This window comes from Heterodontus francisci, chromosome 30 (assembly GCF_036365525.1).
Source record: "Heterodontus francisci isolate sHetFra1 chromosome 30, sHetFra1.hap1, whole genome shotgun sequence".
Classification (NCBI taxonomy): domain Eukaryota; kingdom Metazoa; phylum Chordata; class Chondrichthyes; order Heterodontiformes; family Heterodontidae; genus Heterodontus; species Heterodontus francisci.
The window spans coordinates 51,751,620-51,766,650 of record NC_090400.1 but is presented as its reverse complement, the minus strand read 5'-3'; the positions used below and the strand labels follow the sequence as shown (position 1 = coordinate 51,766,650).

The following is a 15,031-nucleotide window of genomic DNA, read 5'->3' as shown; positions in this document are numbered from 1 at the left end:
TACTTACTGTGCAGTTGCATGATGCTCCTGTTTATTCAGGGTTAAGGGCTATTCATTGTGTAACTGTGTGGACTTCTCCAGTTTATCCAGTAGGGTAACACTGCTGCTCATTCAGCAGGGTAAAGGTCACTTACTGTGTAAATTTGTGAAAGTTCCTGCTGATCAACAGGTAAGGCTGCAATTTTGTGGTGTTTCCTATTTATTCAGGAGGATTAGAATCAGTCACTGTGAATCAGAATGATAAAGCACAGCAGGAGGCCACTTGGCCCATCATGCCTGTGCTAACTCTATGAAAGAGCTACCCAATTAGTCCCAATCCGTTTTCCTTTCCAAACAGCCCTGCAAATTTTTCCCCTTCAAGAGTTTATCCAATTCCTTTTTGAAAGTTACTACTGAATCTGCTTCCACCGCCTTTTCAGCCATCGCATTCCAGATCATAATTCATTGTGCAAAAGAACTTTCTCATCTTGCATCTGATTCTTTTCTTAAGTCTGTGTCCTCTGGTTACCGTCCCTTCTACCACTGGAAACAGTTTCTCCTTATTTACTCTTATCAAAACCCTTCATGGTTTTGCATATCTCCCCTTCACCTTCTCCGCTGTAAGGAGAACCACAGCATCCACATAACAGAAGTCCTGCATCCATGGTACCATTCTAATAAATCTTAATTGCAGCCTCTCTAAGGTTTTGACATCATGCCTAAAGTGTGGGATTGAACACAATACTCCAACTAGGGCCTAATCAATGGTTTATAAAGGCTCAGCATAACTTCCTCGCTTTTGTACTCGATGCTTCTATTTATAAAGCCATGGAATCTATAAGTGTTTTTTAAAAACAGACTCCTCAACTGCCACCTTCAAAGACTTGTATACGTATACCCCCTTGTTTTTCTGTTCCTGCACCCCCATTAAAATTTTACCATTTAGTCCGTATTGCCTCTCCTCACTCTTCCAGCAAAATGCATGACTTCACACTTCTCTGCGTTAAACTGCATTTGCCGTGTGTCTGCCCATTTCACCAGTCCATGTTCTCCTGAAGTCTGTTACGATCATCCTCACTGTTACTGTGTAAATGTGTGGAGTCTCCTGTCTATTCAATGGATTAATGACCAGAGTTGATATCTCTATGCTAAGAGGCTCTGTGTAAATGTTTTCAGCTACGGTACTTTATTTTTGGGCATATGATGGGTGCAGGTAAAGGAGAGAATTGTAAATTGCCAGACTACAATTAGTTTGACAAAACCCCTGGGGTGCAAATCTGTAAGATGCCAGAGACCCTGAAACCTGACGGTGTTGAAGAGTTGGAACAAGCAGAACCTCATGTCCTTTCACTGGGAGACACAGAGACCTGTAAGTGTGTAACGTGTGTGACTGTTGCTTGTGGTGAAATCAAAACATAGGAGGTCAGAGAAAACAGGAGAAACACAGAAACACACACACACACAAACACAAACACACGCACAAGCAGTGCTCTTTTCCAAACAAAGCAATTGGCATTTCATGCAAGTAAAATTCATGCAAGATTTGATGAGGGTGTTTGTTTAAAGATTAAATAAACTATCAAATTTCAACTTCAAATGAAGCTTAAATTCAGCGTGAATTTGGTCAAATTTAGCGTGAACAATGATGCTTTTTGGTTATTTGCTCAAATTTAACCATTTAACAGCCATATAATTCCCCAAAAGAAACTCTATTCAGTGACACACTGTGGGATTCTTGCAGTTTGAAATAGAGAACACGGTGTGCTGCATTGCCAACAATTCGGGAAAGACCATTTTTCCCCCTCCCCCCCCAGTTTTAAGAATGGATGCCAGCCAGAAAATGATTAAAGTTGCCTACTTTGACAAATCAGAGGCTCTCCAAACCGCCAGAACCTTTAAATCGCTGACCCCTAACTTGCATAGCTCCCTCTCGCTGCACTATTCTGAACTTCTTACGCATTCAACAATAAGATGCTGAGGTGATTGCACTGGCAGTGCAAAGAGACAAATTATTTTGTTCACCATCCATCTCCGCAGCTTAAGCTGCAATCATGGGATACAACAGCACAGACTGGGTAGAGCCATAACCTACTCAACCAGCCAGCCTGCCAGTTGACTTGCTGTAGACATCATTCATTGACTGGGAATTCTGTGCTCTGGGACCTGTCTCTATGGGTTACGCAACACTGGAACTATTACACAAAATATATTGGCTCAAGGGTGTATCTTGTGATGATCTTGTCCTTTTTGACGGTGCTTACGCATGATATAATTTCCCAGATGCCAGGTACACTCTGGTGTCTTGCCCCCAAGTGCCCATTGTTCCTGCATGATCTAGCAGGCATTAGTGGACTATTCAACCATGCCAAGCACCACAGTGAGCCTGAACTTACATTTTTTTTTGACAGCTGGGAGAGTGGGGATGGGGTGTGCATAAAGGTCACTAGATTGCGATCGGGAGTGGGAACTCTGGCTGATTTTTCTTATTGCTCCCCCTGCTGCTTTCTCTAGTCTGTAGACACTCAAGTGAACTGCAGCACCCTTACTGAGATGAGCACAAGCTGCAGATCAAATCCCATTGTGTCCTCCTGGTCTGTCGAATTGAGGCCTGAATGGGAGAAGATGGCAGGGGGTGGGGGAGGGGCACTGCCTGTTAAATGGTCAAAAATCAAAAACTGCAGTTAAAAGAGGAGCACACACACACACACTGCATGAGATTTGTTGAAGGAAATTCTCTTTATTTGTCTGTCTAAATTAGGTACAGCAAAATATGCTCAGTTTAAAAAAAAAGAAAAAAATGAAATTTTAAAGCAGAACACAGGAGCTATGATTACAGATAAATAGTGAGAAAAGGGACCATTTTAATCCACAACAGAAAAAAAAAACTCAAAACACTTTCAAACTAAGCAACAATCAGTATTCAGGGTTCTGCTATCACAGAATATGAAGCAACAAGGAGACCAGTGTCTTCACATTACAAAAAAAATACAAATGAGAAAGCCAGTGGCTTCAACACTATTTCAAACTATACAATTAATTACATCAAGCATGTTTAATTAACAGGAACAGAGTGACGTGATAATTTAAGCTTGTTTGGCTTCCGTGACTTATGAATTAAGTGACCTTCAAAAAATGAAGAAAGAAAGTTTTCCTTTCACTGGCTTATGTAGACTGGACTCAGTAAAGGTTAAAGAATCTAACTGACTTTACTCAGCTTTATAATACTCTTTGAACTGAACTCCTGTCGTGAAGTTCTTAAAAAAACAAGCAGTCCTAGAGTAGTAGGCCCGAAGGCCTATACTTCAGGTGACAAAAATTCTGCCAAACAAAATGATTGGATTTTGCTCAGAATATGGATAATTTTAGTCCTATTTCTTCATTACTCATTTGCACTAGATTAAAAAAAATACTGCCACAGGTTCTACTTGTGAAAATATTTAATCATTTATTGGTTGCGAAAGGAGGCAGTGCCACCCTAAGAGCAACATTGTCAGCAAGCCGCCATCTTGTTTTATGGTATGGTTAACAAGTTCCACTGCAATTGAACATACAGCCTAGGTAAGCCAAGAAAAGGGAGACTTCTCTTTTTAAATATGCAATTAATCCCTAGCACACATCACACTTCTCACAAATTTTCATGTAGTGCTTTTTTTTTTTAAAAAAAAACCTTGTTAAAATGTCCCTGAAGATTATGGCAAAATCCCTCACTGTACAGGTCCAAGTCCCCACAACTTTTAATCCCCCTCTCTCCTGCAGTCACTGACTTATGTTCGGGTGCAGTTCCACAGGGTCAACCGCTCTCTGGCACTTTGCCCAAGTGGCCATTCGTCACTTGAGTCTTGGCAGTGGATGCCAGCAGGCCGACAACGGAGGGCATCGCAGTCGAAGCTCAACACGCACTCTTTGGTGCAGGAGAGGGAACCTGTCTAAAGTTAATCCCCCTTCCTAGTCCCCAACACTAAGGGCCCATTGCACGATGATTATTATAGCAAAGAGGAACAACTGCTCACATCACTTGCCCAGGCTCTCTCCAACCAGCTGATTATCAGTTAATTCAGACTTGGTAACAAACCAGCGGCATCCCACATCTGGAAAGGCTCAGTTCCCTACTGGGCTTAAAAACAGGTGAGTGACCCTTAAAGCCTACTTCATTGACCAAGCTTTTGGTCACCTGCCCTAATGTCTCCTTATGTATCTCAGTATCAAATTTTGTCTGATCGCTGCTCCTGTGAAGCCTTGGGACATTGTAGGTGCTATATAAATACAAGTTGTTGTTGCTGGCAGCTAACTATTGACTTTACAAAAACAATTATAGCATATTTAATATTTAGCTGCCTTTTTTTTTTACTTCAGGGACTGTTAAGGATAAGAATTTTTCTTTTTAAAACTGAAACCTTGTGAGAAGGGAGGATTCGTTCAGTGAACGCAAAAATAGTGCTGTCCACAGCTAACGGAATAAGAGAATGACATGTAAGCAACTGTTTATACAACACAGCAAAAAATAAAGCAAGCATTTAAATTAGAAGCGACTAAATCATGCGGGAAGCAAAATGGTGGACAGCTGATGGAATGTGTTTTAAAAAATAATTAAAATATATATATATATAAAAAAGAGGTGATGGGCCCAGGCAGTTACTATTAGTGATAATTACAGCGAATGCCAACAATTAATCACAGCCAGCCACCCAGGCTCTCATTAACACTGCAGGAAACCTTGCTAATTTGCAAGAGAAAAAAAATTAGTTGATAAAAATAATATCTTGTGAAATCTGGAAACAGTCTGAAAAGTGAAATAAGAAAAGAAATTAATGGTGCGATCAACCCCAAAAGGGAAAAAAACCCAAAGAAATTGCAATTTAAAAAATGTAAAAATAAATCATTAATGAAACAGGAGGTGGATAATTATTTGCAATATAATTAAAAATTATATGTAAATATCCATATATAAATGAGGCTCATTCATTTGTACAGCACAAAACCAAAAACAGCCAATAAAGAAAGAGGAGAGTACAAAAAGATGCTTCCTGGTTAACTAACACATGCTGAATGAATACTGCAGACACTGGTCTAGCTGTAGTAATGCCATGTACAGAGTTCCTGTCGCTGTGTTCTCGCGAAAACAGGAGAACATTTTCACACAGCTATGCCACGAGTGTTTTACCACGCAAGAAAGTCCACTTTAATAGATTAACTCTTTCCAAACTCAAGGGGTCTGCGTGTGCTAAGTGCACAATGAGCTACGCCAGATTAGAAGTGGCTGTACCTGTGGCTGATGATGTAGGAGGACCACAGCAGAATATTAATGCATACGCACAGGCTTTCAGATTTTAAGTGCATTTTTTTTTTAACCCTACAGCAGGTTGGAGCCAATGTGCAGAATAATCTCAGAGACAGCACAGTATTTAGTACAGCCTGTGCACAAAGCCATTCATCAGAATATGCATGTCATGACATGATGGGACAGTAATTAACGTGGATTTAAAACCTGGCAATGAAGTCATTCCTTCCGTTGTACATCATCCACTTGTCTCTCCGTCTAAAGCTTCAGGAACCCATAATTTTCTTTAATTCAAATTCGGAAGCACTTCCAAAAATAACCTTCACTTGAGACAATAAAATTGTGCGTGCAGATTTTTTTTTTTTAAGAACCTGCCTCCGTCTGTTACTGAGCTATAAATAGCAACGGAAAGCCTCATTGCATTTGTTTCTCTTTAATGATGTCAGTCAGCTCTGTGGGTGTAGCCTGAATCACAAGCTCCAAGCTCACAGGGGCTTCATGGTTTACAGCCCTGCCCACATGTCTGATTGACAACATTAAGAGGCACACCGAGTTCAGAAATATAATACACACGCAACAAACTACAGTTTGAGGCTACTTCCCTGGTCAGCCTCATCCCTGGGAGTAACACAAATAAAATTTGCGCCTGCTCAGCTTCGTACACAGTCATCCTCAATCGATTCTAATGTTTCCCTGAGTCCAAAAGCTAGTGTCACAAATGCAGAATTTTCACTAATAAATGCAATAACGAATTCAGGATGAAACTTCTTTACCCAGAGAATGGTTAGAATGTAGAACTTGCTACCACAGGGAGTAGTCGAGGCGAGTACTATAGATAAGGCGAAGCTAGCTAAGTACATGAGGGAGAAAGGAATAGAAGGATATGCTGATAGGGTTTGGTGAAGTAGGGTGGGAGGAAACTCACATGGAGTATATACATCGGTATAGACCAGTGGGGCCGAATGGCCTGTTTCAGTGCTGCAAATTCTATGTCTTGTCAGAACTGTATGAGCTTTATGTATCTCGTTCAAAAGGATTGGGTCAATGGTGAACAATACTGTCGCTCAAAGTGTACGTGAAGTCCCTCCCCATAAATCATCAATAAGTCAGGAGACTCATTTTTACATTTGCAATATTGGGAAGTGGGAGAACTAGGTGGGTTGAGAATTCAAAGACACACTACAACCTGCCGAGTGATGTTAATTTATTGGAGAAGAAAGAGAGTATAATGCAAAGAATGCCGCCTTTGCTTGGAACTAGTTCCCCTGCTCTTTAGAACAAACACCACTGCAGGCGGGAAGCTTCCCTCGAGGGGACCAGGGATCGGAGGATTCAGCATGGGAGTCAGCGTGGCTGAATCAAGTGACTGAGGTGGAGATGTGTGTGGGTGCACTCTCAAGTTTTCAGCTCAAGAATCAAAGGCCGGAAAATTAGCAGTGGTGAATTAGATTCACTGGCCTCTGTGGTCGACTCTATTCGTCAAGCAAGACTACACATCAGGAAATACTGGGGACCGACCAAAAGAGGGGTGGAGTCAATGAGCATAACAATGCAAGAGAGTTGAATAAAACGCCGGAATATTTTAACACAGCGTAATGCATAGACCCTTGCAAGAAATGGAGTCACTATTTCCGCTAGGATGTCATTAAATGCGCTGGAACACATGGATCTTCCAGGGATGAGTGGCTTCAGCTATGTGGGTAGATTGGAGAGGCTGGCGTTGTTCTCCTTAGAGGAGGTGGAGAGGAGATTTGATAGAGGTGTTCAAAATCACGAGGGGTCTAGACAGAGTAGATCGAGAGAAACTGTTCCCATTGGCAGAAGGGTCAAGAACCAGAGGGCACAGATTTAAGGTGAATAGCAAAAGAAGCAACGGCGACAGGATTGAAAATTTTTTTTTTTTTACACAGCGAGGGGTTAGAATCTGGAATGCACTGGAAGTGTGGTGGAGGCAGATTAAATCATGACTTTCAAAAAGGGAATTGGATTAGCACCTGGGAAGAAAGAAGCCGCATGGCTACAGCAGAAGGGCAAATGGGACTCTGCTCTTGCAGAGCGCCGACACTGTCTCGACAGACTGAACGGCCTTCTTTCGTGCTGTAACCATTCTATGATTCTATAAAAGTATGCCACAAAAATCAACAAAAAACAAACAAGAGAGGCTTAACAGTCACTATTATAACAAGTACCGATACAAGGCTCGCTGTGTAATCCAGAATAACATCTCACAATTAACACACTGTGTGGTTATCACCAGGGACTGAAAGAATGCTTTGACAGTCACTGGCTTTGTACAGTGCAATGGGTAAACACTGTTCACCTATGGTGTAGAATTAAGATGGCCTATTAATGCTATTTGAGTTTGATTCATTCCCCTACTGCCAGGATGGTCATTACTGTGGGCATCTAGTCTCTATCAGCGTTTCCACGCCATACTGCAACATGTCAGTTGAGATTAACCAGCCTTATCACATAGTGTTGAGTTGCCACATGCGCTGCTCCCCTCAAATGTATTAACAGAGCGTAATGAGTGTGGGAGCAGGAGACTGCAGACAGAGACAGCTGGCACACAACAACCAGGAAAGCAGCCTACAAGTTCAAAACAAACAGACGCGAGGCTGCTGAAGAAAGGCACAGACAATGGAAAGAATCTGCTTCTACCAGAGCCCCTCCAAACCAGAAGTTCTTGGGCCCCAACTGCTCAAGAGTTTGCAGATCAAGAATTAACCTCTCTCGTCACCAATGATCATGCCAACTACCACAGAGACAAGCCTTCCAATGATCTTCACCTACGAAGAATCTACCATCATCATCACCACATTATAGGTTGGCATCCTTCCATCTATGAAAGATGATGGACACACAGCAAACAATCCATTTAGGTGGGGTGTCTTCTCTTGGTGCACCTTTGCTGATGGCTGTGATGGCCAATCCTTGACAGGCAGGTTCTGCCACAAGTGCTGCACGTGGAGCTGCCAAGTGAATCAGAGTTGTTCTTTTTGGCGTTGGCGCCTGTTGCCAAGCTGCTGTAGCAACTGGTCATCGTGGTAGTGCACACCAGTCCACGGGATGTGCTGCCATTTCCCTCTTTTGCCAGCTAGTGACTCTCAGGTGCGGCGGTGAACATTTAGGGCCTTCATGTCACGCTTGCAAGCATCCCTGAAGCGGAACTTTGACGCCCCACTGGTCGTCTGGCCCTGGCTACCTCACCATACAGAAGGTGCTTGGGTATGCATACCTAAGGACCACATTATATTTCAGTTCCAACTTGGAGCACACAGGTAATTAAACTCAGGGTTGAAAACCTTAAGGAGACTGTATTCCCTTTCTTGGGTTTACCGAGGCTATTTATTTGCATCGAAGTGTAAAGCGCAGCACACAGCTCAACATGCTCAAATCACACCATGAACTGTGTCTTGAAACAATTCTATTTAAAAGGCTCAACTCATTCCTAAGTATGGGCGGCACAGTGGTGCAGTGGTTAGCACCGCAGCCTCACAGCTCCAGCGACCCGGGTTCAATTCTGGGTACTGCCTGTGTGGAGTTTGCAAGTTCTCCCTGTGTCTGCGTGGGTTTCCTCCCACATGCCAAAGACTTGCAGGTTGATAGGTTAATTGGCCATTATAAATTGCCCCTAGTATAGGTAGGTGGTAGGGAAATATAGGGACAGGTGGGGATGTGGTAGGAATATGGGATTAGTGTAGGATTAGTATAAAATGGGTGGTTGATGGTCGGCACAGACTCGGTGGGCCGAAGGGCCTGTTTCAGTGCTGTATCTCTAAACTAAACTAAACATCAGCGTCATGGGATGGCTTGTTGTCAGGCCTAGCAAGCCACTCAGTTCACCACCACCTTCCCAAGGGCAATTAGGGATGGGCAATAAATGCTGGCCTGGCCAGTGACGCCCACGTCCCATGAATGAATTTTTTAAAAAGTCCATACACATACCCACAAATGCTGAGGTTCGGACTGGCAACGTGGTGAATTTTGGCTCCCTGTGATAGGAGTACGTTTGATTCCTGCTGGATCCACTGTCTCCGTAAGTACTTTCAGGAGGATAGCTCATCAATCACAGTGTCAAGCACCAATCAACCTATTCCAAGTGGTTATATTAAGATCACCTTTCACCTCCATGTAAACACCAATTAGAAGTGGCCTGAACAAACTTATCCTCAATCTTCTTGGACGCACCAATGAGAAAGGTCCTCATTGGCTATATTCCAATAGGACGGCCACTATACAGCCAAATGATCAACTAGTTTGGCTAATGTTAGTTGACTCTGGCTTGCTATGCTACACAGATGATAATGTCATGACCTACAAAGGACTCTGTGTATGCCAAATAGCAAAATGAAACCTGCCATAACACTGTTGAAAGGAGCAAGCCCAGAACAGGAAGCACAAAACCTCCATTGGCTCACGGCACAATGCATCCTGTCTATTCCAAGCTCATTGTATTAACACACAGCTGCTGCAATGGCCAGAAACATCAACCCAGGCTATCTTACATTCAATGTTGCAGACTCCACCAGTGGCCAGCTACACCAGGTCAGTGACCATCAACTTGAATTGTTTGTGACAGCACTCTGTCAACAGCTCAACTAACCACCTCTCAACCCAAAGGATTGTCAAGTCGTTGACTAGCTGTGGCACATTTACCCAGAAACGGAGAATAGAAAGTTGATCCTCCGATCAAAAGAACTACCATAGACACAATCAGATCCACTTTACTCAATCCTACCCAAATGTGGTTCAACACTGCTATTAAATGTTAATGGGAACTACACAGATTCAAAAAGAAATTTGTGAAGGGGTGGATTGTGACTACAAAGCTTAGCCTCAAACAACTTAAGCAATCCAAGAATACTCTTAAGAGTCAAAGGTTAATGGGTTTTATGTTCAGTTACAGCAGGACAGCATCACTGAGCTGATTGGATATTCTGAATGACCTCATCACTGAGCTGATTGGATACTCTGAATGACCTCATCACCGACCTAACTGGATGTTCTGAGTGACCTCATTGCTGACCTGACCAAACATGTGATGTGGGAGTTAACAGAATATTACTTTTTTTCATGAATAGTTTTGTGAATTTGGCACCTATTCCTCTCAAATCTTATCATCATTAAGGACAGAATAATCATCTCCAAAATATATAGCATCCCACACTGATCTGTGAATTTGGGAAGTAAACTAGAATTTGATTTTCAGAAAAAATTCCCTCTTTGCTTTGACTCTGAAATTCCAAACCCTATCTGAAATACGCAGATTAAATCTGCTAAAATGCTTATTACAAAATAAACTCGGCCTGCTATTCTGCTGAAACCTAATAAACACATCACTCTTTTGCCAAGAAATGTCCTCATTAGATCGGGATTTCCATTAACTGCAGATAAAAATAAGCAGACTGCATGTCTCTGTGCTACCCAGTTATTTAATCACCCACTCCGAACTAACACGTAAAACTAATACATATATGATGTGATTCGAAGTCTAAAGTACCGAGCTGTCTCGAAGTGACAGTGGTTGTGGACTGACTGTACTGAATGAGGTGAGCATTGATGGAACAGATATCAGAGAACACTGCGCACTTGGAAGGTGATTTTGTGTTCAAAGTGTTATGTTATCTATTCGGAATTCTGCACAATGCAAATGCATGGGAAACATTGGAATTCTATACAATGGAAGTGAACGGGAAACAGCTGGACTCATTGGGAATCCCCAACTTGGGCCGAGGAATGTATTTCTCCTGACTGCACTAGCTGATGCCCCAGGCAGAGGGAGAATGAATGGAAGATTCAGACCATGACTGGACAGCCAATATCCTCTTGGTTAATCTGTGTCTTGGCTATGTAATGTGTCAGGACTTCCAAAATGATCTAACAACCTTTGGCAAAGGAATCCTGCTACCTTTAACTGGTCTGGCCTATATGTGACTCCAGTTCCATTATCAACATGGCTGACTCTGCACTGCCCTCTGAGGTGGCCTAGCAAGCCACTTGGTTGTGAATGACCCATCACCACCACCTCCTTAGAGCAACTAGGGACGGGCAATAAATGCTGACCTTGCCAGCAATGCCCATACCCGAGCATTAATTTTTTTTAGGAGGAGGAAGGATGTGCCATTGTCACCTGGGATCCTGCAGATAGTGAGCTCTTGAATCACAGCAGTTTCATCATGGGTTGCAAGGGGAATGGTTATAAAGGAACTGAGCAGAGGCTAGGCACCATGATACAGGAGAGAAGCCTGGGGGCGGCGGAGGGGTGGGGGGGGGGGGGGCGTTGATGGGGATCGTGGGGAGGTGTAAGCTACACGTTGGCCCCACTCTCTCGGCCAGCGATGTTTGGCATTGGGCGACCTAAAACAGGAGGGCAAGGAGAAGCAGAAACATAAAAACGACGCAAAATTTAATCTGCGGTGTTTGAAGAAAATGCTACAAGACGACAACTCAGCCCAGCTTCTTTCCAAGTGCAGCATTTCACCTAGAATTGAAGGAAGAATTCTGCCGCTGCATTTTATCACACAATGGTTTACAAATAAACAGCAGAGGCTGACCAGGAACTGTAATGATACCGTAAAACCCTGTAGGAGGGGAAGAGTGTTGGTTTTGTTATGCACTTATTAACATGGTGGTGGAGGGAATGGAGGGACAAGGTGGCTGGTGTGAGATAGAATCAAGGGTCCACATACCTGGGAACTGGTAGCTGTAGCTTGGTGCGAATCCTGGGTATCCACGACCGTACGTTGCAACAAAGTTTGGGTAACCTTTAAAACAATATTTTAAAAAGGGGGAGGAAAAAGAAAGATGTCAGGTTAAAGGAAGCAGGTCGCAACTGGTGTTTGCATCTTACTGTGGTATCAGTCACATCCTTGTATTACACTCACTGGAACAGGACTACTTCAAGACCAGGGTAATGAAGCTAAAAGCTCAGGTCAAACAAATGGGGAGGGTGAGCGTTTATTTTAAGGAAGTTTTGTCCCCTCTTCTTCTGAAGACCACTGGTGGTTGCTGTCAGCAGCACATCTGTAGTTCACCCCAATGATCATTCCTCACGCATTTAACCTCGACAATTAACCCTTAATCCCGTCCTTACCTGAATTCCAATCCATACAGATCTTCCAGTTCAAAATGTTAACCAGATATCAATCAAGAGGGAGAAAGAACCCAAGCCCATTTTCCACTCCCCCAACCCTGTGATCCCCAAGGCTGATTAAACCATCCCTAACCCAGCACAGATCAGGAACTGACATTCTTATCCATGTGACTTGGTTACTTGCTCGTTACTCTTTGTAATCTCAAGAAGGCGGTAAAATTGATGTGGGAGAAATATTCTGAGCAAACCCAGTAGAGGTAGAGCAAAAGTCACAATGGAGGGGGGGGGAAGGATTAAGTATAGTAAAATTGTAAACATGTTTATAAAGACTATGCTCACGATTTTACTACAAAGAAAATCTTCTCCAGGGCTGGAGTCATTAATTGTGTTTATTTATGGAACACACCGCTAGCTAGAGAAGATGACTCAGCCGAACTTGAAAAAGGAGCTGAATGGATCAATGATTCAGCAAGGAGTGCAGGTTTTGGAATAGGAAAAGGACAGAAAATGCACACACTGCCTCCTGAAACTAGATCAGGATGGCAGGGCAAGCAGGACAAAAGCGGAGTTTCCTTTCCCCATCGCGACATTTTTTGTGGGAAACAAATGCTCGTCTTGCCAGCGATGTTCACACCCCACGAACGAAATATTAAAAAATATGTTCTGAATAGCTTTTTCAAGCTGTTGGGTGTTGGATCTCCGTAACAGTCAGGTTTCTCCAATACCATGACAACCAAATATTCAGTTTGTGAACTTTATGTCCTAAATATTTTATTTCAGTAGCGACATCGGAAACACAGTGCTTTCACCAGCCAGACGTGGTAAATTTCTCTATTGATGACACTCAGTTACCCTCATCAGAGAAAGCTGCGGCTCAGTGGGTAGCACTCTCGTCTCTCGGTCAGAAGATCATGGGTTTAAGTCCCACTCCAGAGGTTTGACCACAAAATCAAGGCTGACACTCCCAGTGCAGTACTGAGCGAGGTCATCTTTTGGATGAGGCATTAAAACACATCCCCTTCTGCTTCCTTAGGAGGATGTAAAAGATCCTATGACACAATTTCAAAGAGCAAAGGAGCTCTTCTGGATGTCCTGGCCAATATTTATCCCTGAATCAACCTCACTCAAATACAGATTTACACCCTGCCTGGTTTTACGACAGGGCGTAAATCGAGCGTCTGATCTGAACCCACCCTATTCTCTCCGGAGAGGGTACGTTTAGGACAAAAATTGGGCTTTAGTTTCTTTAAAGACACAAAGGTATATTGCGCATTACCACACCATAAGATTCTTGTCCTGACAAACAATCTTTCTGCCAATTTACTGCAAGCAATGCCAAGGAAGATCGGTCAATAAGTACATATATAGCGCAAAGACTAACTGCTGTTACGTTATCACAAGCCTGGGTCACCTGGAGATTAATTGTTGTATGGTCACTCTTTTCACTGTTCAATCTCAGAATTGCTTTTGGTGTTATCCCAGCTCTTTATACATGGCCGCCTGAGGTACTGAGTAATAAAGGGATCTGGGATAACCAGATGAAAAAGGAGAACAGCTGAACACTGTGAGCAGGTGGGGACAAAGGAATGGCTGTGAGTTGCACTGTGCCTTCACAGAATCCCAACAGTGGCACCACCTGTAGCCAACACCACTGTTAGCCATCTTCATTGCCCAATGAGCAGGCTTAAAGTAATTCTGGGGCTACGCTGCATGGTAGTTGGTGATTCACAGCTTGAAAGGTTAAGTGTGATTTGACAGAGTAATTCTTAATGGGACTGAAATAAAGGAAAGGGCATGCAGACTGAATGTGCCATCTTAGCAGACATTTGATGGTGTGGATTAATAATTCAACACTCATTTAATGGGTTATTAATTTTTCATGGTTTTAAAAAAGCTTGTTACATTTAACTCAGATCTTTTCTTACTCTCCACTTTTAATTTCCAGTGCTGCTCAATGCTACACTTGGCACGTTCACCTGTGAAAATATTCATTACTGTATTTTGTCAGGCTTAGCTGTGGTTCCTGGGAGGCACACAGCACGAATTGGAGGAAAATACCACAAGCCGATTTGTGGGAAGGGAAAGAAGATGTGCTTTAAACCAAAATGAATTCCTTCAGATTTGTTTTTTTTTGTTAATTGTTCTTGGGCGACAGTGCCAATTCCCTGAGGGCACCAACCGTCAACCAAGTAGGGATTGGAGTCACAAGCAGACCAGAGGTAGAGGTAGCGGGATCCCTTCACTGAACATTAGTAACAGGAGAAGGCCGTTCAGCCCCTCCAGCTTGATGCACAATTCAATTAGATCAACGGTTGATCCGTACCTCAACTCAATTTACCCTACTTTGATCCACATCCCTTACTATCAATTTCAGTCTTCAACATTTCAATTGACGCAGCATCCACAGCCTTTTTGGGGATGAGAATTCCTCTTGTCTGCTACCCCTTTTGTGGAAAGTGCTTCCTGATTTCACTCCTAAATGGCTTGGCTCTAATTTTCAGATGGTGCCCACTTGTTCTAGACTTCCCAACCAAAGGAAATAATTTCCCCAGAACAACCTTATCGAATGCTATTGTCATTTTTAACACCTTGATTAGATCACCCCTCAACTGTCTAAACTTGAGGGAACACAAGCCAAGTTCATGCAACCTGGCCACATCAGTTAACCCTTTAAGTCT

General features: G+C 42.9%; 1 protein-coding gene across 13 annotated transcripts in view; it reads right to left on the bottom strand.

Annotated features, from left to right (window-relative positions):
* msi2b (musashi RNA-binding protein 2b) overlaps positions 1-15,031 on the bottom strand; it is a 539,697-nt gene that overhangs the window by 108,544 nt on the left and 416,122 nt on the right. For 12 of the 13 annotated variants that reach the window (XM_068010600.1, XM_068010599.1, XM_068010601.1 and 9 more), the window contains one exon: positions 11,950-12,024. In XM_068010600.1, coding sequence (XP_067866701.1) covers positions 11,950-12,024 — 75 coding nt within the window. Of the gene's footprint in view, positions 1-2,726; positions 4,760-11,949; positions 12,025-15,031 lie in introns of those variants that run through there. The other variant, XM_068010611.1, reaches the window with a different exon arrangement.